This window comes from Myxine glutinosa, chromosome 6 (genome assembly GCF_964187855.1).
Source record: "Myxine glutinosa chromosome 6, kmMyxGlut1.1, whole genome shotgun sequence".
NCBI lineage: Eukaryota > Metazoa > Chordata > Myxini > Myxiniformes > Myxinidae > Myxine > Myxine glutinosa.
This window is the reverse complement of record NC_136266.1, coordinates 188,123,989-188,151,203: the sequence shown is the minus strand read 5'-3', so window position 1 is coordinate 188,151,203 and position 27,215 is coordinate 188,123,989. Positions and strand designations below refer to the sequence as shown.

The window sequence follows — 27,215 nt, the reverse complement described above, 5'->3', positions numbered from 1 at the left end:
GCGGCAGCCTCTTGTGTCTCTGCTGAGACTCCCTCTAACGTGGTCCTTTCATCCTTGAACGTATATAGTGTGTGGGGGTGGGGAGCAGGGAAAAAGAGGGGAGTAATTAGGATGTGAAACGGTGTATACAATGTCGAGGTGGAAAGAGAAAGGGTGGGGGAGTTGAGGTGTATGTGTGTATCATCCTGCCAGGATTCCTACCGAGACACAGGGTCTGTTTCTGGTGCAATAAATTAGAAAAGGCTAAGAAGGGGGGAGTAAGAGGAGAAATCATGGTGATTAATAAAGAGAAATGAGGAGGTAACAAAGGAGATGGGACAGATCATGGAGGCAAAGAGACGAGTGATAGATGAGCAGATATAAAGAGGAAATGGAGTTGTATAATGAGTTGGTAGAAGCAAAAAGGGCAGTCGAGGGAACAAAGGAAGAAGTAGAGAAAACCAAAGGGGAAGTCGAGAAAACAACAAAGTGGAGAAAATAAAGGAGGAGGTCCTGGAATAAGTGGCAGCTGTGAGGAAAGTGGCTTTGCAGGGACAGGATCAGAAGGCTGCAAGCCCTCGAAGCACGAGATGGTGCAGTAAAACAGGAGGTGAGAAGGTGCGTGGAGAGCCGCATGAAGGAGGATGTGTCACAATCAGGTGAGGGGCCCAAACTCCACCAGCAGAGAGAGTGTGAAAGGTTTGATTGGAATGTGTGAGACCTGGAGGATGCGCCCAAGCGAGAGGGGGCAGGTAAATCACCGACGACACAGAGTGGTCCTGGGAGTAGGATGGGGGACAGCTATAGTTGATTGGATAACAACCCCAGCAGGGGCATTTGAAATTTCGGAGCAATGCACCTTACCAGGTGAGGTGCTTTAACTGCAGCTGAGTGGGTCATAAAGAAAAAGACTGCAGATCTCCCTGTAGGGAAACACCTCGACCTACCGGGCTGCCAACCCCTACCAGCATGCCCTGGACGAGCCCTTCCCCTCCCTCACATCCCCCACCAGCACCAGGGAAACGAGTAAGTGCTGAACATATACAGTGCCTTCAGAAAGTGTTCACAACCCTTGACTTTTTCACATTTTGTTGTGTTACAACCTTGAATTTAAAATGGATTAAATTGAGAATTTTATGTGGTGAAGCCGATTCAATATTTGGCTATGTCCTTCCTTCCATCCGACCACAACAACAACAACATGCATTTTAAGGCCATTTTCCCTGCTAGAGCGGGGGTTAGCCGTCCTTCCATTCGACCAACATGCATTTTAAGGCCATTTTCCCTGCTAGAGCGGGGGTTAGCCTTGCGGTCCCCATGACAATCTTCTCCATTTTGCCCTATTTTCTGCATCTCTCCTTGTTAACCCCCTTGCCCGCATTTCTTCTTCCACCATCTTTAGCCAAGTCTTTCTCGGTCTTCCCCGTCCTCTACTTCCTTCTACATTAACTTCAATCACTCTTCTCAACCAGTCACTTTCATCCTTCCTCAACACATGACCAAACCATCTCAACCTGTTCCTCTTCACAGCATCAATCACAGGCAATATTCCCATCATCTTTCGCAATTCATCATTTGTCTTCCTCTCTCTCAACGATACTTCGCACATCCATCGAACCATTCGCATTTCCACCCTTTCCAGCCTTCGTTGCTGCTCTACGTTCATTACCCATGTCTCGCTCCCATAAATCATAACACTTCTCACACATGCAGCATACACCTTTCCCTTCAGCTTCAGCGACACTCTCCTCCTCATCAGCACGCCACTCAGTTCCTGAAACTTCTTCCATGCACATCTCACTCGAGCAACCGTTGCCGAGTCTGATCCACCTTCTCCATTCAGCATGTCTCCGAGGTAGCAAAATGTTTTCACACCTTCCAGCTTCACGCCGTCTCCAAGATCCAACTCAACATTTCCTCCGTCTGCAGCTCCCTCTGTGCACACCTTACATTTGAATGTAGCTGCCACACTGGTAAATGACCCTCTCAGACCACTACATTTTTGATGAACCCACTCAGCGCACATTGTACATTGAATGGAGTTCACTCCGACACCCTTCCTGCACACAGCACACGGCCACTTCCCAGTTCTTTCCACCTCACCACATGCTTTACCACTTGCCATCACCTTCGTCTTTCCGATATTCACCTTCAGACCTTTTGTCTCCATACATTCCTTCCACTTGTTCACCTTTTCCTTCAGTCCATCCATACTTTCCGCAATCAACACCAGATCATCTGCATACAACAACTCCCACGGTAAACCCTCCTTTACGTTCTGAGCCAGCACCTCCATCACAGCTACAAATAGTAGTGGACTTAGTACCGACCCCTGATGCACTCCCACCTTCACCTCAAACTCACCACTGTTCCCGTCCTTCGTCCTTACAGCTGTGCGCGCTCTTTTGTATATTGCCATCACTACTCTGATCAACCATTCCTCCACTCCTAAACTTCCTCAATGCCCATGTCAATACTTTGCGTGGAACCCTATCGAATGCTTTCTCCAGATCAACAAACCCAAGAAACAACTTCTTCCTCTTCTCCATGTACTTCTCCTGCAACTGCCTCACAATGAAAAGCGCATCTGTCGTTCCTCTTCCTGGCATAAATCCAAACTGCATTTCGTCGATCTTCACTTTCTACCTTATCCTCCTCTCCAACACCCTTTCCAATACCTTCATTCCATGCTCCAATAACTTTATCGCTCGGTACGAGCCACACTCCAGAGGGTCACCTTTCCCCTTGTATAGAGGGACGAGGGTACTCGGTTCCCAATCCACTGGAATGCGGCCTTCTTTCACCACCAGATTACAGATCTCTGTCATTCTGTTCACACCCCAACTTCCTGCTGCCTTCAACATATCTCCCACAACTCCCGTCGGCCCTCCCGCTTTTCCACTCTTCATTGCTTTTATCGCTTCCTCAACTTCCTTCTCAGTTATCTTCTCTGCCGGTCCTAAAACTGGGTTACTCTCTATGTTGCCATCCCATTCATTCTCTGTATTCAACAGCATTTCCATATATCTTTTCCATCTTCCTTTAATTCCATCTGGGTCGACAACGATTTGTCCCACTTCATCCTTCAAGCAACTCACCCCCATCACATCACACCTCTCTTTCGCTATGTGCTTTGCAATCCTGAAATACTGCTTTCTGACCCTCTTCCGAATCCAAGCGTTCTCGGAACATTTTCCTACATCCATCCGACCATTCATCAAAAATGAAGAAGAAGAACCTATCTAACCCACCGTGTTTAATTCTGAAGGGTTTTAAAGTGTAATTCTAGAGGGTTCTAAAGGGTGATTCTACTGTGTTCAAAAGGGTCATTCTTATGTGTTATAAAGGGTAATTTTAATGGGTTCCGTTTGTTTCTAGGCTCTGCCTATTTCATATTAAAAAAGGCAATCTGAACAGCTTTGTTCGGATACGGGTGCGATTTTAGTCACTGATCTACACATAATACCCCATAATGTCAATGTGTTTTTTTTTTTCAAATTAATTAAAAATAAAAAGTTTAAATTATCTTGAGGCAATAAGTATTCGCCCCTTTGCTATGCCACTCCAAATTGAGCTCAGGTGCATCCCATTTCCTTTAATCATCCTTGAGATGTCTACAACTTGATTGGAGTGCACCTGTGGCCAATTAATTGATTTGACATGATTTAGAAAGAAGCACCTTTCTATATAAGATCCCACAGTTGACAGAGCATGTCAGAGCAGAAACTCCACCATGAAGTCCAAGGAACTGTCCGTAGAACTCCGAGATAGAATCGTGAGGATGTGTAGATCTGGGGAAGGGTATAAAACAATTTCTAGAGTGTTGAAAGTTCCCAAGGGCAAAGTGAGCTCCGTCATTAGGAAATGGAAAGAATATGGAACGACCCAGATGCTTTCTTGAGCTGGCCGTCCGAGCAACCGGGCAAGAAGGACCTTGATCAGGGAGGTGACCAAAAACCCAATGACCACTCTGACAGAACTGCAGAGTTCCTTGGCTGAGATGGGAGAACCTGCCAGAAGAACAACAGTCTCTGCAGCATTTCACAAATCTCGGCTTCATGGGAGAGTGACCAGATGGAAGCCAATTCTGAGAAAAAGGCACATGACAGCACACCTGGAGTTTGCAAAAAGACACGGAAAAGATGAAGAGCATGAGGCCAAATATTCTTTGGTCTGTTGAGACGAAAATTTAACTCTGGCTTGAATGGAAAGCGCTACGTCTGGCGGAATCCAAGCACAGCTCATCACCCATCTAACACCACCCCTACCGTGAAGCATGGTGGTAGCATCATCATTTGAGTGCAAATGGTTGGGATAACATCCACCTTTGAAATGATCATTGTCTGCAGTTGGCTACTGGAGCAACGGCTCCCTTCAGAGGATGTGGTTTCTTCCCCTTGAAGTTGGGTAAGGTAAACAAAGCAAAGAGTAGAGGGTTGGGTTGTGAAGATGTGTGACCTATGGTTACATTTGCCCCACTGGGAAATCTTGTCCAAATCCGAATTTAAAGAGGTGGTTGTAATAAAACGAGATGCAGATGGATTGAGGGAAGATGGGGCAGCTGCAAAAAACATGGAGGAATGCAACATTGAGTCATCAGCATATGAGTGCATTTGGTTATTTGTAGAAGAAAGAAGGTCATTGATAAAAAGAAGGAAGAGTGTTGGAGACAGAACAGAACCCTGAGGAACACCGCTGTTGATAGGGAAGGAGGGAGATGTTGAGCCATGGACAATTACAGAGATAGAGCGGTCAGAGAGAAAGCTCGATATGAGAGAGCAGAGTGAATGACGGATGACAAGGTGGAGCTGGGGGCTCCGGAATCGGTGACCATCCCTCTAGGCCGAGGTAATAGTCTCGGTGCAGTGGCGGGTGCCCTGTGGCCTGGTGGAACTGCTGGTGGGCAACCAATTGAGGGCTTAGTCATAGGCCGCACCCTTGTAAAGACTGTCAGATATGTTGTGGTTAGTCATAGCCTCAGAGTAATTCATACCAAACCACGCACAAGAGGACGGGGCATGGAGGTAGCACCTGCACCCCAGTTATTGATATGATGGAGATGAGAGACACGATCATCCAGTCGGACTGACTCCAGGAGAAATCTCTGTTAGGAATTGGTCCAATCTCATTTGTGAGGTGGTTGAATGAGTAGCGTATATTTAGAGGATGCCCAGCAAATTGAAAGATAACATCTTGTATTGTAAATGGGTGAACATTCCCTCTCACATGTCTAATTTTACAACAGATCCATGGTACTCACCTCAGCGGACATTTGGGCAGGACAAAGATAACACCGGGTCTGCCAGAGATTCTATTGGGTGAACTTCGGACGCGATGTTCAGAACTGGTGCCGCGCGTGTGACACTTGCACCAACCAGCAAAAAGGGACCAGGCATGGATAATGATGGCCCCCTTATGTGGGCCCCCTTTAGCGGATGGTGATGGACATATTGGGCCCGTTACGCCGCACCCGCCAGGGGAATAAATGCATGCCTGTGGTTGTGTACTACTTCACTAAATGGCCGGAAGCTTATGCGCTCCTAAATCGGGAAACAAGCGTAATAGTTGAAATAGGAATTCTGGAAGAGCTGCACACTGCCCAAGGGCAACATTTTGAGAGCCAATTGTTCAGAGTAGTGCAGTCTCTTGTCAATTAACAGGATTTTGACAACGCCCCAAAGATTTCAGTGTATGGCATCGAGGCAATCCCTTGTGTATTGTGCGCACCGCGACTTGCTTCTGGCTAATGTGGGTCATACTGCACCGGAGACTGTCCACTTGGCGCATAGACTGAAATATTCCGTGCACGTATTAGTGATCCTATAATAAACCTCTTGTAGAACAGTTCCAGTGCTTCCTGGGTTTCTTCCTGGGGAAATGGGGAAACGGGGGTGCGGGGTGTTGCCTCCACAGATTGGCCATACACTGAAATAGGAATTCTGGAAGAGCTGCACACTGCCCAAGGGCAACATTTTGAGAGCCAATTGTTCAGAGTTGTGCAGTCTCTTGTCAATTAACAGGATTTTGACAACGCCCCAAAGAAATCGGTCCAATGGGATGGCGGAAAGGTTCAATAGGACCTTACTTCAACAACTGGCCCTATTTATCACTTCACATCAGGACGACTGGGACACACATCTCCCGTGTCTGTAAATGACCTACTTGACCTCCCAGCATTGGGCTACCTCATGTAGTCTGGTGCTGCTCATGTATGGGAGGGGAATAAGATCCCTTGCAGACCTGGTGGGCGGTCCGCCATGTAGTAACTATGATGTGCGTACCACTCCACCGGCAGCCTCTCATTTGGAGGAAAGCATGGAGCTAGTCCATGCCTTCGCACGCTGCCAACTTCATTTGGCGAGCGTGCTGATGAAGTGTATGTACGACAACCAGAGCCAGGCAAGTGAGTTTGTTCCAGAGACGAAAATTGGTTCTTCACTCCCCCGTAGAATTTCATTGTCCTCCAAATGGTTGAGAAGTTGTTCATTGTTGAAGTATTCAAATACAGTAGCTTACTTGTCCCAGGAAGCAGGCTGATAGGGGCAATTGGTACTTGGTTCAGAATGCTCACTGGCACCCTTGAAAACGGCCAACATAAGCCACTTTCCAGGATGAAGGAAACACCGAATCAGACAAGCACAGGTTGTATAGTTTGGCAAGAATTGATGACAGTTCGAGACAACACATCTTCAATACAATCACAGGGATTCCATCAGGACCAGTCGCTTTTGAAGCATCTGGAGTATGAATAATTCTGGCAACCTTTTCAGGAGTAATAAATGGAACAGGAATGTCAGAGTCTGTACAAGATGGAAAATCGGGAAGAGTGTCCTTGATTATTGAGGGTAGTATTAGAAACAAAGATTTGAAACGAGGTTAGCCTTATCCATAGGTGAAGTATCAACCTCAGGCCCATGAAAGAGAGGAAGTATAGAAGATTTATTGTGGTTGAGTACACTGTTTACAATCCCCCAAAAGTCCCGATAGCCAAGCCGCTGAATCGCAATGGAATCAGCCACAGAAACAGCATGTTGCTGCTTAGCATCCTCAAGAACTCTTATCTCCGGCACTGGTCTTGCACTTTGGAGCCATGAATAAATGATGAGCAGAGCGAGAGGCAAAAACTCAGGTCAAAGCAACGGGACGAGAAAAATGATGGAGACCCAGGACACAGTCAGTATGTGTAGAAATGCGGGTATTGTGGGTAGCTGTGGGAGGAGTGAGTAGAGTCTGCACATTGGTTGTGGGGGATGTTATCAGATGATGCTGGAGTGAGCAGCTACTACAGACTTGGCATTTAATATGGAATATTTTTTTGTGGGGCTGAACTTACTTTTCAAGATGTCTTCGATCCAAAAGTTCATTGGAATTATGTTGAAATTATTCTAGATTTTGTTAACTTGACCTTTAAAAGAAACAAAAACCACATTTGACATTTCGAAACAAATAAATTGATCCTTGAAAGTGATGTAAACTGATATCGAACTCAATTCATGGACAGTACTGTGTTAAACTTCTGTACGTTTTCCAGAAGAATCTCCTTATTTTGCACATCAGCCAAATTTTTTTTTAACAAAAACAAAAGTTAAATTACGACTGGGATTACGGACAGTAAAATTACAGTTCAGTAGTTCGTGTAACCCCCACGAGCATTCAGGAGAGCACGTACACGTCGAGGCATGCTGTTCATGAGATTTGCCAAGGTTTGGACAGGAATCGCTTGCCATGCAGTGACAATAGCCTGCTGCAATTCACGTACAGAGGTCGGCTGCTGGTCCAAGTGGTCGATTTGACGAGTTAGTTCTGCCCACAAGTTCTCTATCGGATTCATATCCGGGGACATGGCAGGCCACTCTATATGCTCTACACCACGGTCAGCAAGAAAGTGTTGGATCATGCGAGCACGATGAGGCCGTGCATTGTCATCTTGGAAGACAAAGTTTCCTCGAAAGGCTGCACGAGCAAATGGAAGCAATGTTTCTTCCAGAATGGCCCTGTACTTGAACTGGTTCAGGTTTCCATTCAGAACAACCAAGTCAGTTTTTCCCCCTGCATGAAAAGCAGCCCAAACGGTCACCCCACCACCTCCAGCTTGGACTCTTGGCACTATACAATCTTTGTTGTAGGCTTCATGCACTTGTCTGCGCACTCGGACGCGGCCCTCTTGACGATAGACCAGAAATCTAGACTCGTCACTGAAGATCACGTGATTCCAGTGTCCTGGCTGCCATTGACGGTGCTCTCTGGCCCACTGCAATCGGCGCTGGCGGTGTTGTCTGGTCAGGCGTGGCTTTCTCAGGGGATGCCTGGCACGATAGCCTGCTTGAACCAGTCGTTGGTTTGTCTAGCCTTCTGGATACAGGCACATTTGTCAGTTGCTGCCACTCAGCCTGAAGCCGATTAGCTGACTTGGTACGGCCATTGTGGACTAACCGGTGCAGCTGGCGATCATCCCTCCTTGTGGTTCTGCGGGGACGTCCTGGCCTCGGTATTGGTGTAGGGACACCCCTCTGAGCATTTCGTTTCAGGATCTTTGACACCTGACCTTGAGTGACGCCATACTGCCGAGCAACAGCACACTCTTTCATGCCGTAATTTTGTAAAGCCACCACTCCATGACAAACAGCATTGTCGAGTTGACGGACCATCTCCAGAGGAAGCGGCAATAACCTTTGGAGACGTGCAGCAGTTGTTTTCCACTAATACAGAACGCAACAACCCTTGTATACCCGACTGTGAAGCCAATCGGCAAATGCACCTGTCCGTACATTTTGCCACGCCACCTGTGATATAATCCTGTTGTTGACTTCTTGCTGCGACAGACAATCAGTGACATGGTTCATTTAACAAATAAATCACCAAAGTGTAAAAGAAACTCACCAGATTGATATACTGAGTTAAGAAAGTAAACCCAAGTCAAGAAAAAAAAAAATTCCATATTAAATGCCAAGTCTGTAATTACAATGATAGATTTAATGAAGCATTTTCATTATAATACTTGCAGGGGATGACTTGTTTACGCAGCTGGTGGGATACATGTGAAGCTTTTTAATTGTGTAACATCTCGGATGATGCTGTATTGAGCAGCTGCTAATTACAATGATACATTTAATGAAGCGTTTTCATTCTATTACTCGTGGGGGATGACATGTTTACACAGCTGGTGGGACATCTCGCAAAGCTCGCTTATAGTGCGGCTCAAATTTGTGGCTTCAAAAGCCATGAAAACGCAAAGAACACGGCCACGAATGTTGACACAGGTCATGTGGTAGATACGATGAAGTGTCATTCTGTACAGCAACTTGTGGGGGATGAAGTGTTACGCAGCTGGTGGGGGACATACAGTGAAGTTCACTTATAGTGCGGCTAAAATTCGTACTATATTTAATACGGCCGTGAAAGCCATGAAAACGCCAAGCACAGCGCCGCGAATGTATAAGCAGGTCATGTTCGCGGCTCGTAGAAGATGTTTTTTGCATATGTCCACTGTCCAGCTGCTTTATGCATGGCTGGTCAAAGATGGGTTTTATAAACTAGCAACGGCACCCGCCCCACGGGCGGGGCTTCAATTTGGGAAGCCCAAATGAAAAGGCAAAATATCACAAATTGAAGACTTTTATTTTAAACGATTCATAAAAACATCCGTTAAATCATATCACACGCAAATCATCAAAATCTAAACAGTGCATGGCGCCAATTTTCAAAAAAGATTGAATTCTGCAAAACGGAAGCGGCCGTTACACGTCTTTCTCAGTCGCACGTTTATGTATGAAGAGTGCGCGATGAGAGAAATGCCGAATCTGTAACATGGAAGCGGCTGCTACACCTGTTTCTCAGTCGCTTTGCACACGCTGCCGTGTTACTTCGGAGCCGCACGTTTATATAGGAAGAGTTCGTCAGGAGTCGTTCTACTCTCTGCTGGTATGTAGAATTTCAACAAAAGCCACATCACTGTTCATATCGGTAAATATTATTCCATCGTGTTTGGAAAAACTGGAAAATTGTAAAATTGGAAAAATTGGAGAAACAATATAGCCTATTTTACTCCAGGGGGTCCTAGGATTACCCACCCAAAATATCGTTGCGGTCGGTTCAGCCGTTTTTGCGGTACCTGGGAACAGACGGACAGACAGACGGGCATTTGGTGAATTATAGTAAGACTAGTGGGGTCACCCGTGGGAATCCCACGGGCATGGACATGTGTGACATTTCGACATATTGAGTGAGATGCTGCACCTGCACATTCAGTTTCACAAAATGGTTACTGGCAATTTATCAGATGCACAAATGATGTAATCTACACAATGTATTTACTTCCGATAACATGTGAATGCATGTGCGTGCACACCCACACACACATACACAAACACACGTACACCCACACACATATATACACACACATACATACACACACATACACCCACACACGTACACCCACATACATATATACGCACACATACACACACACACGTACACATGTACAAACACACATATACACACACACACAAACACATCTCGTTTTTTCATTTGTTCCTCACAATTTTGTCTCTCTTATACACACACACGTACACACACACACACACACACACACACACACACACACACACACACACACATGTATACACACACACACATACATACATTACATACATACATACACATGCAGACACACACACACACACACACACAAACACACACACACACACACACACACACACATGTATACACACACACACATACATACATTACATACATACATACACATGCAGACACACACACACATATATATATATATATATATATATATATATATATATATATATATATATATATATATATATATATATATATATATATATATATTGTTACGGATATGGAGTACGGCTCTTCCCTCTTAGCAAGGGGTGGTTAGTCCCTTGTCTTGTTAAGCTGGCCGGCTCCGCTCCTGGCACTTGTAACGCTATCCCGCGGGATGGAACGGATCAGGGTTATGGGTCCAGGGTTTATCCCGAATACCTTTATCTGTCCCTCCGCAGGCTGGGGAGACCAGTACCGCTCAAACCCCGGTTTGGATGGTCTAGTTGCCGAGCGGTTTTTAGCAACCCGAAGTTCGAGTCATTATCCTTCACTAAACCCGATCCTGAACGTTGGCCGAATCGCGCCACGTACACTCAATATTGAAACCACTAAAGCGACCGAATGTGAAGAAGAAGAAGAAGTACAGAGGAATAACAGGATTTATTAGTTATTTACACAAGCCAAAGCAAAAAGAGCAGTCAAGGTTATATACAGGGAAATGGAAGGAGCAGGAGACACAGTGAAATAATTAGCTTACCTATACAAGCTTAATTAATAAACCCCAGGACAACGTGTACGACAGACGAACATTCACACTTACACGGGGAAATGATGGCAGGAACGAATGGCTTGGAGATGGATGGCTTTGAGAGGCAAGGAAGGTTCAGCGGGGGCTGGGCAAGGTCGGGCCAGAAGGCACCGCCGTCAAAAAGCCGATCCGCGGTCGTGCTAACTCCCGCGGTCCCAAACTGCGCGGGCGGAGTTCCTTTCTCCGCGCTGCTGCGTCGCGCGCTCCTTGCGTTACCTCGGTTCGTATTTCCTGCAGCGCGGCACGTATCACGGCGGCTTGGACGCACCTGCTCATCTCCAGCGCATCTCTCTGTGGGCGTCTCCCGCGGGTTATATAAGCCCCACCCTTGAACCTTTGCGAACCTCCCCCAAGCGTTCTCTCTCCGCCCTCTCAAGCCAAACCCCTTATACCTGGTTGGTTGTTCGGGGCTGGCTCACTCCTCCCCTCTATGACGAGGTGGAGACCCGCCTTTCTTCATCCAACCGACCGCGTGCTCAATGGAGTCCATTTGCGGCGAAAACCATCCAAACCTGACACTTTGCAGATGGGACCTACTCTTATTTAATTCGGTGCAATGAAGAGTCAAACTATTGGGAAACACAGCCTTAAACTACATAGAATAAGGGACTAACTATTTAAAAGGATATATGGTGCCCTGCATGTAGGTTTATGGAATTAACTAAGAGGACGAGCTTCGACCTTTCTTTACATTACGGAGGGTGACATTTCCACACAACAAAACCATAATTCTCACATCCTTTACACTTTCTCAAATTCGTTACAATATATATATATATACAAACACATGCACACACATACACATGAACACATACACACATATACACACACACATATATAAACACACACACACACACACACACACACACACACACACACACACACACACACACACACACACACACACACACACACACACACACAAACACACTCACGTACACACACACTCTCCAGAGCATACCTGCAGAAGCACTTTGACATGAACACATACACACATATATAAACACATACTCACACACACACACATATATATATATTGTTACGGACACGGCTTAAGATGTTGCTTGACAGAGCGGAATGGCCGCCGTGTTCGCACAGTTTACCCGATTACCCCCAACTCACCCGATTCCACTCGAACGTTGGCCAATTCGCGCTACGCTAAATCAATGATGGAAAGGACACAACGACTGGGATAAATGAAACGACGCAAGGGGTATAGTTCTCAAGACCTCCGGAGGAGGATATAATTAGTGGTGGAGAAAAGGGGTAGATTACAAGGTAGAGTGAGGTAAAAGACACAGAAGAGATAGGCACTTAGATACAATCTTATCTATCCCAGACAGACCACAGACAAACGGAACAAGGCTGACTTACACAGGGATTGATGGCAGGGAAGGACAGGCCGGTTGATAGCACAAGGTGCACCTTGGCTCGGGGACAGGATCAAGCACGGTCCAAAAGATGCAGGGAGGCCTCACAGCGCTCGGAGGTGGCGTCTTCCTTTTCCAAGCTCAGCGCGCATCTGACGTCACCTCCCTCTCCTGCGCATGCTCAGCGGGGAGTCACACGCCCTCGGCTGGTTGGCTCCGCCCCAGATGGGACCGGTCCGCCGCTTCTATTGGGTGCGGGGGTTACCGGGCTCCGCCCTTGACGAGGAGCTAACAGCGAGCCCCTACTTGGTAACCCCGTCGAGCACATGTTCGATGGCGGCTCGTTGGAAAGGCCTGGTGCCTTCCCAACACCCCTACCAACCAAGCCGGAGTGAGGACGCGCACTCCCCGCGCCGCCGCCGTTGTTGTTGTTGTTGTTGTTGCTGAACCGTGAGGAAGAGCTGCGGGGAGGTATTGGGAGGTCCTAAACTTCCTAACGGTGCCATACAATCACATTCTGGTGCAACGAAGAGTCAGAATTAATGGAAACGAATCCTTAACTGACATAGACTAAGAATAACTAGCAAGATGTCCTATAGTTGTCTACGTGAGATGCGGTGGACCTGGATGCGACATTTAATGGGGGAAATAGGGGGAGGTCGGGTCTACAGAGTGTTGTTTACAGAAAATGGGACTAGGGAATGGGGGATTGGGGATAGTTGGGAAGTATTGAGGAAATAGGGGAATATTTACAAGCGGATATGGATGGATGCAAATCCCATATCCGCAACAATATATATACAGTAATCCCTCGCTAAATCGCGCTTCACTTTTCGCGGCTTCGGTACATCGCGGGTTTTTCTCGCTAGTATATGTAAAATTATATATCGGATTTTTCATTATATCGTGGGATTCTGCGGCCTATAGGTATTTTAATTTTTTTAGATTTTAATTATTTTTGCGGTAAAATAAGCATTTTCTAGCCTAAAAAATTAATAATAATATAAATAAAAATATAACACATTAATTAAAACCTATATTAAAAGAATATTACAGTAAATCGAAATAAAATACGCATTATAAATGAGTAGACAAAGAATCGCGCATTTTGAAAGTCTCGTATTCTGGGGGTAATTAACTTGTCCATGATTCTGGGGGTAATTAACCCATCCGTAAGGAGGGTTCTTGGACGGTTCTTCGCTACTTTAAGTAATTTGCAAGGTTGATGCCAAACTGTGTCCTGCAGTTTAATGATCAATATGGTTTTAAGAGTCATCATACTTTGGGTAACCTCTAATTTACAATAACTTATGTTTACAACTTAGAGACACATGATCATGATGACGATTTCGATGATGTTGTCTAAAGCTGCAATTAAATTAAGTCGCTGAGTAACATGAATGACCGAGGTTGTGGAGGATGGGATTTTTCGGTCATTACCTTTTGATACAGATGAGATATCTGCTTCATCACTGCATCAGATCAGGAATAACCACCCTCCTCACCTCCTCTCCACCCCCCACTGCTTCCTACAAATTAACCATCAGGAAGCTGCTGCATATGCAAGAGGAAGCTAATGCATTTCTTATTAATTTTCAAAATTAATCATCATCTCTATTTTGAATAGCTCATGAAGACTTCTGTATGCTTAGGCCTCAGGTTTGATTAAAGGCACTTTTGTCAATTATTGCCTTTTGCTTTCAAAAACACAATTTGCATCAATGTAAATACTTTGTTGTACTGTACTTGTGTAGTTCCATGATCATATGTGTATGTTTGTTTGTTAATTAATTGCAATTATAAAAGAACTTGCATCAATGTACTGTACAGCTATATATACACGTACAAATATTTTTCTAATACGTAAGGACTAAGGATGGGTCTCAAAAGTGTGTTTAAGAGTGTAGAAAGGGATCATAAGAGCGTGGGAAAGGTTTATAAGAGTATGGGGAGGGTTTTTAAAGGCTTAAAATATATAAAAATAATAAAATTAATATATGGTTTCTACTTGCGGATTTTCACCGATCGCGGGGGGTTCTGGAACGTAACCCCCGCGATAAACGAGGGATGACTGTATATATATATATATATATATATATATATATATACACACACACACATGTACACCGACACACATGCATACACATACACACACATATATATGCACATATGCAGTATGCACGCACACACACACACACACGCATACCCACACACACATACACACACACAAACACACACACATGTATACACACACACACACGTACACCTACACATGTCCCACGGCACATGTATATATCCCACATCCCACATGTATATACATGTTTAAAGTGTACGTGCCCCTCCCTCCTCCGTCCTCCCTCCTCCCTTTCCCCCTCCTCCCTTTCCCCCTCCTCCATCCTCCCTCCTCCCTTTCCCCCTCCTCCGGCCGGCAACGCCGGGTACTTCTGCTCGTAACTAATAAAATAAAAACGAAGAAATATCTCTCAGCAATTTCCCGTCTGTTAATTTATATATTTTACAAATGTGAATTACACGTCCATGCACACGTGAAATGGAGTTTGTTTTTTCACACGTGAAATGAACACGTGAACCTTTACTTCCGGATAATAATGTTGAATGAAATAAGAACGAAGAAATATATGTCGGCATCATTGTTGACGTTTTTGTGACGACTGTCATCAAACGGAAAAGTAATATATCTTAACGGAAAAGAAAAAGCGAATTTTTAATATATGTCGACATTTTCCCCGACTGTTATTTTAGGCGGTGTATTTTCGTGTATCATCATGGCGCGATTTTTAAAAATATATCTCTGCATTTTCCCGTGTGTGCGTGAATGTTCTCAATTATTTCTGACACCGAGTCTAAAACCATCGATAAAAATTAAATCAGATGGTGAATTCGATAAAATCGTGAGGGTGACTCAATGAATGGGCTTTATTTTACAGGCCTTTGAGAATTCATTTCGTTCTATAAACGGAAACTTTCATCGGATTTTCTTCCCGTTTTTTTTCAACCGAGTCTAAAACTACGTTAGAGACTTAAAAATGAAATGATATATCGAATTTGAGTTGAAATAAACCTGTGTGAGAGAGAAAGACAGCACGGGCCTAACTAAACAGGCCTCAAATCTATTCGAGTTAATAAAATGGTGGATATTTGTTTACATGAAGCCTCTCCAAGTATGGGTGGAGCTACTCTGCAAACGGACTAAGCCACTCCCCCGGACAGACGGATCACCTACGCCTATTATAATATAGATGTGTCACGCTAATGGCTTGTGAAAAAAAATAATGCTTGTGCCCCTGAAAAACCGCGAATTTGCGGAACGTGGCCACAAATAGGAAAGTACAAAAACCACGATTTTGCGGAACGAGGCCGCGAATAGAAAAAAAAAAAACGCAAATTTGCAGGATACTTTTCCACGAATGGAGTAACAGGTCGCATTTTATCATGAGTGAAACCTGCGAATAGCAGAACTGCGAATAGGTGTGTGTGTGTGTGTGTGTGTGTGTGTGTGTGTGTGTGTGTGTGTGTGTGTGTGTGTGTGTGTGTGTGTGTGTGTGTGTGTGTGTGTGTGTGTGTGTGTGTGTGTGTGTGTGTGTGTGTGTGTGTGTGTGTGTGTGTGTGTATTCGGGTGGTCCCCAAATGAATGGGAAAAAATTAAATTCATAAGAACATTATGACCACCCTGCCATTTTTTTTTTTACATAGACTTAAAGAAGTTAACATGCAAAATTGGTTAATATTTAGAGGTGCCACAAGTGGCCACTAGTAAGGTGAGGATTGGTTCCGGGTAGACCAATGTGAAGAGCTTCTCGAAACCCCAAAACAGCTCCACTTCCTGAGGGAACAAGCAAGTGACGTGAAAAACGACAGACAGGAGGGGAATAAAGGGCAATAGAAGGTTCCCCAGATAGGTGAATCATAGCACACGATGGATTAAGGACAATAAGGTGACACATACACTGCGCAGTGAGCACTGGCCATAATCATATTATTCCTGTGTTAGCAAACCTTCACTGGCTACCTGTGCATCAATGAGTGATCTTCAAACTACTGGTATTAGTGTACAAAGGACTAAATGCAGAGCCCGCCCGCCCCATTGTACATTCGTGACTGATTTTCTCGCCCCCAGCCTAAGAGGTCTCAATGATCTGCCGCAGATCTGACCTCGCACAAACAAAACATACGGTGACAGAGCATTCCCTGTGGTGGCTCCATCATTGTGGAATGCATCCAGCAACTATTTTATTCATATTTTAGAACTGTGATGAAAGTTGTGCCAAATACATACCACAAATACGTCCAGTATGTGATTACTATTGTACATAGCACATAAAAATGAAATTGCATTGTGCTCTATAAATTAATTAATAATAATGTTTTTATAACATTTCTTTCATTCAGATGGCTAGTAAAAGTGGTACGGGTACTGGTGGTGTGAAGCCCAAAACCAGAAAGGACAATGAAGTGTGGTTGATTGGTCCCACTTCTGAGGAACTGCGTGGAAGAAAGCTTCTTCTGCTAGGGAAGTCCTCAGTGTGTTCTTTTATCTCCACAAGAATGAAAAATTAACTGTCAAGGAAAGTTGCAAAAAAGTAATCAAGATGGGTCTTCCCTTCTGGGAGAAAGGCTGGATCACAATGTGCACAGAAATACATGCAAGAGAAAGATTAGAAAAGTTGTTTGTACGGTGGAAAGGACTTCAGAAGGCAGCTTTGAGGAGAACAGACACCCAGGTGAAGAAAGAAGATGAGTTCCGAGCAGATCTAGACAAACTGTTTGATATAGCACACGCAAAAGCGCTGGAAATGATTTCTATTGCAGAAGACCGTGCTTTTCTGTTGGCACAAAGAGATGGACGAAGAGGCTACCTCGGTTCGATTGATATGGAACTTGCTACAAAAGAAGAGAGAATTGAAAAGCGGAAACAAGAGGAGCAAGCTCGAGCTGACAAGGCTAAACTGTCAGCTTCTGCAGCTTCAGGGACATCTAGAGTTAGAACATTTTACCAAGAGGAGAACTCAACGTTATCCGAGACTGAACAATGTGAACATTCCACCTCTTCAGAAGTTGCATCACCACTAAAACGGAGATGTACACACATGACTGGAGCTAGAGCCAAGAACATTATATCTCCAGCACTAGCAAAAGCCCTAGACCGAACCAAAGTGAGCGACAGAGCTGCTGTTCATATCATTGCTGCAACAGCTCAAAGTTTAGGCCACAATGTGGCTGAATTGGCCATTAATCGGAAAACTATCCGCCAGTCAAGAAGGACATTAAGATTAGATGCTGCTACTTCTGATAAGAACACTTGCAATCTGGACCCAGGAGTTAAAGTTGTTGTCCACTGGGATGGGGAGCTACTCACGGACACAGCAGGGGGCCAGGACAAATACGATTGGTTGCCAGTGCTTGTATCCTATTGATTGGTTGCCAGTGCCAGTGCTTGTATCCTATGATGGTGCTTGTATCCTATGATGGTACAGATAGGTTGCTGGGTGTCTCAAAGTTGCCAACTGGATCTAGAGAACCAATGGCCGTTGCAGTCAAACAAACTCTGAATGAATGGAAACTAGAAGACAAAGTTGTGGCAATGAGTTTTGATACAACTAGCAGCAACACAGGACGCTGGGCAGGAGCGTGTCACCTCCTCGAGGTCCAACTGGAAAAGGAACTTCTGTGGTTGGCGTGCCGGCACCATATGCTTGAACTAGTGATTGGCGCAGTATTTGACAATGCAATGGGACCTTCATCTGGGCCTGAAACACGGATTTTCAAGCGATTTCAAGCACACTGGCCAGATGTAGTGCAAGACAATTATGAAACTGCAGCAAGTGACCCTTCAATGGAGGTTCATATTGCACCAGAACGTGATTCTTTGCTGATGACTGCAAAGAAATACCTCCATACACTACAACCAAGAGACGATTACCGAGAATTATTGGAATTAATTGTACTCTTCCTTGGTGGAATGCCAGACCGGGGTCGTTTGGTTTTCAGAAAGCCTGGAGCTTTCCACAGAGCCAGGTATATGGCCAAAGTCCTTTATTCTCTTAGGATTTGGATGTTTCGGTCACAGTTCAAACTGACAGCATGGGAAAAGAACGGGCTTGCAGAAGTCGTGATGTTCACAGTTTTGGCATACTTCAGAGCCTGGTTTGAGGCACCGGTAGCCGTTTCAGCACCAGCCAATGACCTGGCCTTCTTGAAAAAGCTGAAAGCTTATGCCTCCGTCAACAATAGTGTCTCCAAGGTGACGTGCAGAAAATTCCTCAACCACCTTTGGTACTTGAGTGAATAAGTCATGGGTTTTGCGTTCTTCGATGATGGTATTGATGAAGAAACAAAGCAACGGATGGTCAATAACCTGGAAAAGCCTGAACAAGGCAGTCGCACCATCAAAGCCAGCTTGACAATGGAGGAAATTGAAGAAAGTGACATGGCAGACTTTGTTTCAGCAAGGACAATGCAGTTCTTCAAATCTCTGAATTTGTCCACTGATTTCTTGTCCTTGGCACCGTCATTGTGGCATTCTGATGATGGTACTGTGAGGGACAAAATAAAGCAACACAGTTGAGAGTATTAAATGACACAGCTGAGAGAGGTGTTGCTCTCATTCAAGACTACATTCATTTCCTCACGAAAGATGAAGAGCAAAGGCAATGCCTTCTTCAAGTGGTGGCCAACCACCGAAATAACTTCCCTGATGCAAAGAAAAAGACTTGTTGCTGGGTTGTAAGAACTCGAATAAGATCTGAATCGGCCCCTGCTGTGGTCAGTTACGAGAGAAAAAGTTTAGTTGTCACAGACACATTTTAGGCATTGCTATAAAGCTTTTTCAGTTGAACAAAAGTGTTTAATTTGATGCATCATTTATATTAATATTAAATAACAAATACACTATAGTGTACTGTATACTGTTGTGAGCTCAATCTGCAGTGGCTTTGTGGCACCTCGAAACGTTGTCCAATCTATACCAAATTTTGTATTCTAACTTCTTTCAGACTATGTAAAGAAATGGCAAGGTGGTTGCAATAAAATCTTTAACTTCAACTTCATATATATATAGACAGACTGAATTGACTGAATAGAAAAAAATGACATGGCAAATGTTGGATTTCAAGATGAGAGAATTGTTTTTTGTTTTTTTTGTTCCTAAACCATCATAACCTCTGGCCACCCCAAAATATGGATTTCGTTTTTGATCTGTACCCATGTACAAACCAAAAACTAAATCTATTATGATCTGCTGCTACAAAATAATCGGCAAAATATCCAAAATTTGTGGCCATCTTGGATTCCCCTGTGCTACAAACAAGAAACATGGAAAAATAGAAGAGGGCTTCTTCGCTAAAATTAGTTTGTATGACCCAAAAAAAACTTTATGCCAAATCTGTTGCTTTTATCTACCATGTAACTCATTCTGTACAGCTCCCCTACTAAAACATTGTTTGCCGAAATGGGTTACATTGTTCAAAGTGCTCAATGTCCTTCAAACGAAAATTTTAATGTTCAGCCCAACTCAGTTTGGTGAGATGATTCTCACCTCTTACATACATATAATTATGCATACACACATCTTTCTTTTTATTATGTTTTTTTTTGCAGCTGCTTCAACAAGCTGGCTTCAGGAACACGTGGCAGACCTGAGCAGGAGGTGTGTTTCGGAAGTACCAGTAATATTATTTACAGTTCACTGCTTTAATTAAGCTATCTTTTCAAAGCAATGTTTGTTTGTTTTTGCTTTAAGTTATTTTAAAATGTCGTGCTCCACATTTACTGAAACCTTCAAATGTGATAATATAGCTTTTTCTTTGGATACACTGTGAGCTCAAGCCTGCTAATCTTCTGTTGTAACATGAACAAACATTCATGTTTGAGACATTATTATTATTATACAACTGACATAATGCACACCACTTTAGTCTGGTGAGCTTATGCGATCGAGCAGTGCCCATCGATCCACGAGGCAATGAGTGAGTCAGTCCGTAAACACTTCAGTCATTATCGCTTGAACCAAACACACCATTTTGATGAAACTTGGCTACAAGCTTCATATCTGATGCCTCACGAAGGTGTATTTACCACATCAAAATCTGCGCTCATTAAGGCAGTCTATGGGGTTTTATGATCCCCAAAATAGGTATTTGCTCTCTTCTCAGAAACCACACACATTATTACAATGGAACTTGACCACAACCTTATTCACCCATGATGCAGCAAAGTTTGTTCATGTCATTAAAAACAATCAGGGACTCTCTCTATTCTCTCTCTATTCCTCATTCCCTAATTAAATTTACGAATACATTCCTCTTCGCCCAGCGCCGCTACTCTGTCATGCGCTATAAAGTCCCCCGCAATGCACATCATCACCTCCATCTCAACCATTCCCATCATCCTCTCCAATGCTTCCCTGAATTCCTGCTTCTCCGTCCTCGACCTTCCTGTTTGTGGCCCATATTATTACTGACATAATGCACACCATTTATTTGCCTCTATCACCACCCATGCCATAACTATCCGTCCCTCCCACCTTTCCACTCTGACAACCTGCTTGCTGATCTCTTCCGATATTATAATTCCCACGCCATTACTTCTTCCATCCGCACCCGTGTGCAACAGCTTGTGTCCTCCTACCAACCTCTCCGCTCTGTCCCCTTTCCATCGGTCTCCTGCACACACAACTCTTCCAACCTCCTTCTCTGCATCATCTCCACCACTTCAACCCCTCTCCCCCCAATTGATCTGATTATTCAAACTACCCATTATTGATGCAAAATTTAATTCTGAAAGTCCCAGCCGGCTCAGAGATGCAGCTCAGACATTGGCAGTGAAGGAAGAAAATAAACCCCTCAATGGTGGTGTCATAGAGGTCTAAGAAACTCTGGGTTACCATAAAAAATTGGGGGCACTAAATCTACAAACAAACCCTACAACAGCTATAAGCCTCCCCCTATCACCTAGGGTCAGATTCCCAAATACCCTGTCGAATAGGGGGAGGCTTAATTGGTTCCTGATGGACAAACCGTGAACAAAGCTTTCCTCATGTATTTTGAAATGGTATCGGACACTCTGCTAGTGTTGGTCAGATGAATGGGCATTAAGACAATTGGCTCTGTGCAACGTGACATGACAATGTCTGCGCACTGGTTTCTGGCCAAGCATGGCATTCCGATCATCGACCTCCCATCTTGCTCACCAGAACCAGAACCTATTCTGATTCCCAAATACTGGAATTACACTTCCAAAAAGGATCCCACCATGCACTTTGAACATTTTGCCATGGCTCTTGTTGAGGTTGTTGTAGTTGTGCTGTGCGTCTCCTAATGTACACCACAATGTGTTCTCGTAGATGTCAACTGTCAAAACGGTTTCCTAATTAAACTTGTTTGTGAAAGTTTGATTAAACCATGTGAACCCGTTAATGCATTAATGGTGCAAAGTTCGCCACAAAGGAGAGCGCCATGTTCTGAAAGATTATTGATGACCTATCGATCTACTGGAGTGAACTTTTCTTTTTCTGTGGTTAAAAATTTTTTTTTTTTGCAGACCTCCAGTGTACTGTGTAGAAAACTGTGAATACACTATTATATAACCTTATAGTACAATGTACATGAATTATCTTCTGCAAGTAGAGAAAATTATCCTCTGACCTTTCATCATTTGAAATATCGATGTGATGGTTTATTATCAAATGGTGGACCAGCCATGCCTTTGTCAATCAGAATTCCTTCCTGCTTCCTGGCAGCTTATGTGGAGTTCTGCCGAGCCTGAGTGGTGTGCTGCTTCCCAGAATGAACCCCTTTGTACTTATCGACATTGCTGGTGCCGTGGCTCTCTTCATCACGTACATGCTAGTTGAGATGAGGTACACTGGCATTTCCTTTGTTTTTCTGTGTAATTGCTGTTTTTTTTGTACCACGTGCCCCCTCTGAACCTCTCTTAATGCACAGTGCCTACTACGCAGTGGACACGATGTCTGCAATGGCCATTGCCCTGATGACATTTGGCACCATGTATCCTATGAGCCTGTACAGTGGCAAAGTGCTTCTGCAGGTATGCTCTGGAGTGTGTGTGTGTGTGTGTGTGTGTGTGTGTGTGTGTGTGTGTGTGTGTGTGTGTGTGTGTGTGTGTGTGTGTGTGTGTGTGTGTGTGTGTGTGTGTGTGTGTGTGTGTGTGTGTGTGTGTGTGTGTGTGTGTGTGTGTGTGTGTGTGTGTGTGTGTGTGTGTGTGTGTATATATATGTGTGTGCATACACAGTCGATCGATCGCTGAATCGATCGCTGAATTAACACCAGGGGGGTTGACTCAGCCTGTCATCCTTCCGAGGTCGGCTAATTGAGTACCAGTTCACTGGTAATTCCCTGTTTGTCGTTAAAGGCGGCAAAAAGGGTTGGCGTCAGGAAGGGCATCCGGCCGTAAAACATTGCTTCAAAAAGGGGACCGAAAAACAACAACAACCACGGTTCCCGAAAAAGGCCAACCCCCGCTTTGCGGGGAAAAATGGCCTCTAAAGGTGGTTTTTATACACAGTCACGTGAAAAAGTAAGTGCACCCCATGTAAAGTTTTGACTTTTTCAACATATTTCAACATACAGCTATTTGATCTTCATTTCAACAATATTGATAGATAAAGGTGATATAATATAACAAATATCATGAAACATTTACATTTTGTAGTCCATTGTATAATTTAAATAAACATAAATGCAAATTTCGCATGTGGAAAAGGTAAGTACACCATTGGCTCTAACAGGTGGGGGCAATACCTTTGGCAGAAACAACCTCAAGTAGGCGTTTCTTATAACTGTCTACCAGTCTCTGACATCGACTGGGATAATTTTTTGCCCACTCCTCCATGCAGAATTCTTTCAGTTTTGCGATGTTTGAGGGGTTTCTTGCATGCACAGCTCGTTTCAAATCCCCCCACAACATCTCGATGGGATTTAGATCCGGGCTTTGACTTGGCCATTCCAGAACCCTCCATTTCTTTCTTTTCAGCCATTCGTTGGTGGATTTACTGGTATGTTTAGGGTCATTGTCATGTTGCAAGGTCCACCTTCGGTTGAGCTTCAACTTTCCGATAGATGGCCTCACATTATCCTCAAGCACCCTCTGGTACAATGAAGAATTCATAGTGGATTCTATGATGGTGAGCAGCCCAGGCCCTGATGCAGCAAAGCTGCCCCAAACCATAACATTTCCACCACCATGCTTTAAATTTGGTATCATGTTCTTGTGGTCAAATGCTGTATTTGGTTTTTGCCAAACATGTCTTCTGGTACTGTGGCCAAATAGCTCTACCTTTGACTCATCTGTTCAGAGCACATTGTTCCAGAAGTGCTGGTCTTTGCCTCGGTGTTCATTGGCAAACTTTAGTCTTTCCCTGATGTTCTTTCTGTTCAGCAAAGGTTTCCTCCTGGCACACCTCCCAGGTAGATCAAATTTGTGCAGCCTCGTTCTAATGGTAGACTCGTGCACTTTGACATCAACAGTGGCAAGAGCTACCTGTAGGTCCCGTGATGACATTCTAGGGTTCTTGGAGACTTCTTTCAGCATCTTGCGGTCTGCTCTCGGGTTGAACTTGCTGGGGCGGCCTGGCCTGAACAAGTTGGCAGTTGTTTGGAATCTTCTCCACTTGTAGATGATCTTCCGGACAGTCGAATGATTGATTTCAAATTGCTTGGAGATCTTTTTAAATCTCTTCCCAGACTCGTAGGCATCTATAACCTTCTTTCTGAAGGCCTCAGAGCTCTTTTGATCTCGGCATGGTGACGCCGCACACTTCAACAACAAAGAGCAAACCAAACGAAATGTCTGAGGTTTAAATACGACAGGTTCCTCTGAGATCCTCTCGAACGATGTTCTAATCATTTGCACCTGAGCTGGTGCACCTGATTGTAATTTTAGGTCTTTGAAGTAACGATAAATGTAGGGGTGTACTTACTTTTTCCACATGCGAAATTTGCATTTATGTTTATTTAAATTATACAATGGACTACAAAATGTAAATGTTTCATGATATTTGTTATATTATATCACCTTTATATATCAATATTGTTGAAATGAAGATCAAATAGCTGTATGTTGAAAGATGTTGAAAAAGTCAAAACTTTACATGGGGTGTACTTACTTTTTCACGTGACTGTATGTGTGTATATATATGTGTGTATATATATATATATATATATATATATATATATATATATATATATATATATATATATATATATATATATATATATATATATATATGTGTGTGTGTGTATATATATATATATGTGTGTGTATATGTGCGTGAAACCAACGAGCTGCATATTTGAAAATGGAGGTTGAATTGTTAGCTCGGAGTTTGGAAGAGCGATGGCATGAAGCTCACGCAAACATGGAACGTGTGCAGTCTCGTGTCACCTCAGCATCGCCCGATGAGCGACCGCAAGGGGAGCTCCCGCTGGTGCAGCTGCGGCGCCTGGAGAAGCTTCGGGCACGTCAGTCCCGCTTGGCCCTGCAATCCCGTACCTTGGGTATCCAAGTCCGCCGAGCCGAGGCCGCCATGCGAGACTCGCTTCAGCGTTCGCTGGACGTCGCCGTTCGTCTCCGTGGCACCTGCGGGGCGGGATTGCTGCCGTGCGAGCTCACGGACAGGCAAAAGGCTGCTCTCGGGACCCTGGACGTACCTGTACCCGGCGAGCTGTTCGAGGAGCGTCTTCCTGGAAAACACCAGGCCATGGATTTCACCGAACGGGATATCTTCTTGAGCCCGGGGAGTCCCGAGAAGCCGGTGAGCGCCGTCGCTTTCGAGCGCCTGCCGACGTTTCTGAGCTGCGCCGTCAGCCTGGATGACGTGAACCACCTGCACCGACGGCTCGTGCAGCTCTCGGAGCGCTCTGCTCCGTCCCGGCATGGCCTCCGTCAGGCTGGTGTTTCCGTCGCTCGCCTGAGAGCCTCCACCGAGTTAAACGTCGTTGACGGTCTCAAGGTCCTCCAAGCCCTGGGGCTGCTGGAGTTGGACCTGGGTTTTGTCCACGTCGTCTAACCCCCATTACGAATGCTTTCTGGTTTTGGTTTTTAATGTTCACTTGATATCTACTTGAAGAATGAGAAGTGATAATCTACCACCACCACCACCACCCTCCAGAGAAGTGATGATCTACCACCACCCTCCAGAGAACTGATGATCGACCACCACCACGTTTTCCCTACAACAGAACATGTTCCATTGCGTGAACATTGTACGATTGTCGGTGAGATCGAGTAAGCTGAAACAAGATGTGAAATTATTCTCCAGTGAATGCTACCTGAAGCTACAGAGAGGGGTCTGGACCCCACCATGCCCATTGGTTTGGATGCTGCATGGAAGCCTGGTGTTGGCTTAGCGGTTAGGGAGGCTTGGGATCCTCGGATCCTGGGTTCGAATCCCGGTCGATCGCTGAATTAACGCCAGGGGGGTTGACTCAGCCCGTCATCCTTCTAAGGTCGGCAAATTGAGGACCAGCTTGCTGGGATGAATGATCCCGGTGTGTACCCCGATTTAGAATAGGCACACCGTATCCCTGCGCATCGTAAGAGCTTGACCAAGGGTTGGCGTCAGGAAGGGCATCCGGCCATAAAAACATTGCCTCAAACAGGGAACCATGATTGTCATGGGGCCCGCAAGGCTAACCCCTGCTCTAGCAGGGAAAAATGGCCTTAAAACGATCATTCATTCATTCATTCATTCATTCATATGTGTGTGTATATGTGTGTTTCAAAAACAACAAGTTAAGGATTGGAAGAGGATTAATGTTACTTATTCTGTCATTTAAAGTATTTCGGAACCATGGATGTGTCTATCTGGTCACATGGTGCATTGCAGTGGTCTTGGATTCCATTAATGCAACTTATAGAAAGTGGATAACTTGATGAAAGTGTCAGTCGATGCCCTGTCTCGGATTCCTTTGATCTAATTGCAGTGATGATGTGAGTATTGTTGGCCTTCTGTTGAGGACATTGAAATGGCATCCTCGAGGTTGGGGGTTCAGATCTGGCTCAAGGGACGAGTATTAAAATGAAACATCCATGATAGCTCAGAAAATTCAGATTTATTGCTGCTGTTCATTATCTTTTATTTTCTTTCCAGTTTAGTTTATTACTTAAACCTCTTTTATGTTATTTGCAGTTTAGTTTATTACTTAAACCTCTTTTATGTTATTTGCAGTTTAGTTTATTACTTAAACCTCTTTTATGTTATTTGCAGTTTAGTTTATTACTTAAACCTCTTTTATGTTATTTGCAGTTTAGTTTATTACTTAACCTCTTTTATGTTATTTGCAGTTTAGTTTATTACTTAAATCCAACTCAGCATCAAACTAAAGTTACTTGTTGATGAAGTCTGAAGTAGGGAATGAGGAGTAGGGAATTGGGAAGGGGGTAGGGTGGTGGGTTGGGGTTGACAGGTTAGTTCAGGTGTAGCATGCTTGTATTTGAGGTGT

At 44.4% G+C, this 27,215-nt stretch overlaps 1 protein-coding gene across 3 annotated transcripts in view; it reads left to right on the top strand.

The window, feature by feature from the left end:
* SLC30A6 (solute carrier family 30 member 6) overlaps positions 1-27,215 on the top strand; it is a 60,026-nt gene that overhangs the window by 16,713 nt on the left and 16,098 nt on the right. For 2 of the 3 annotated variants that reach the window (XM_068119078.2, XM_078781001.1), the window contains 4 exons: positions 20,353-20,401; positions 20,670-20,720; positions 22,493-22,612; positions 22,698-22,800. In XM_068119078.2, coding sequence (XP_067975179.2) covers positions 20,353-20,401; positions 20,670-20,720; positions 22,493-22,612; positions 22,698-22,800 — 323 coding nt within the window. The remainder of the gene's footprint in view (positions 1-20,352; positions 20,402-20,669; positions 20,721-22,492; positions 22,613-22,697; positions 22,801-27,215) is intronic. The other variant, XM_068119079.2, reaches the window with a different exon arrangement.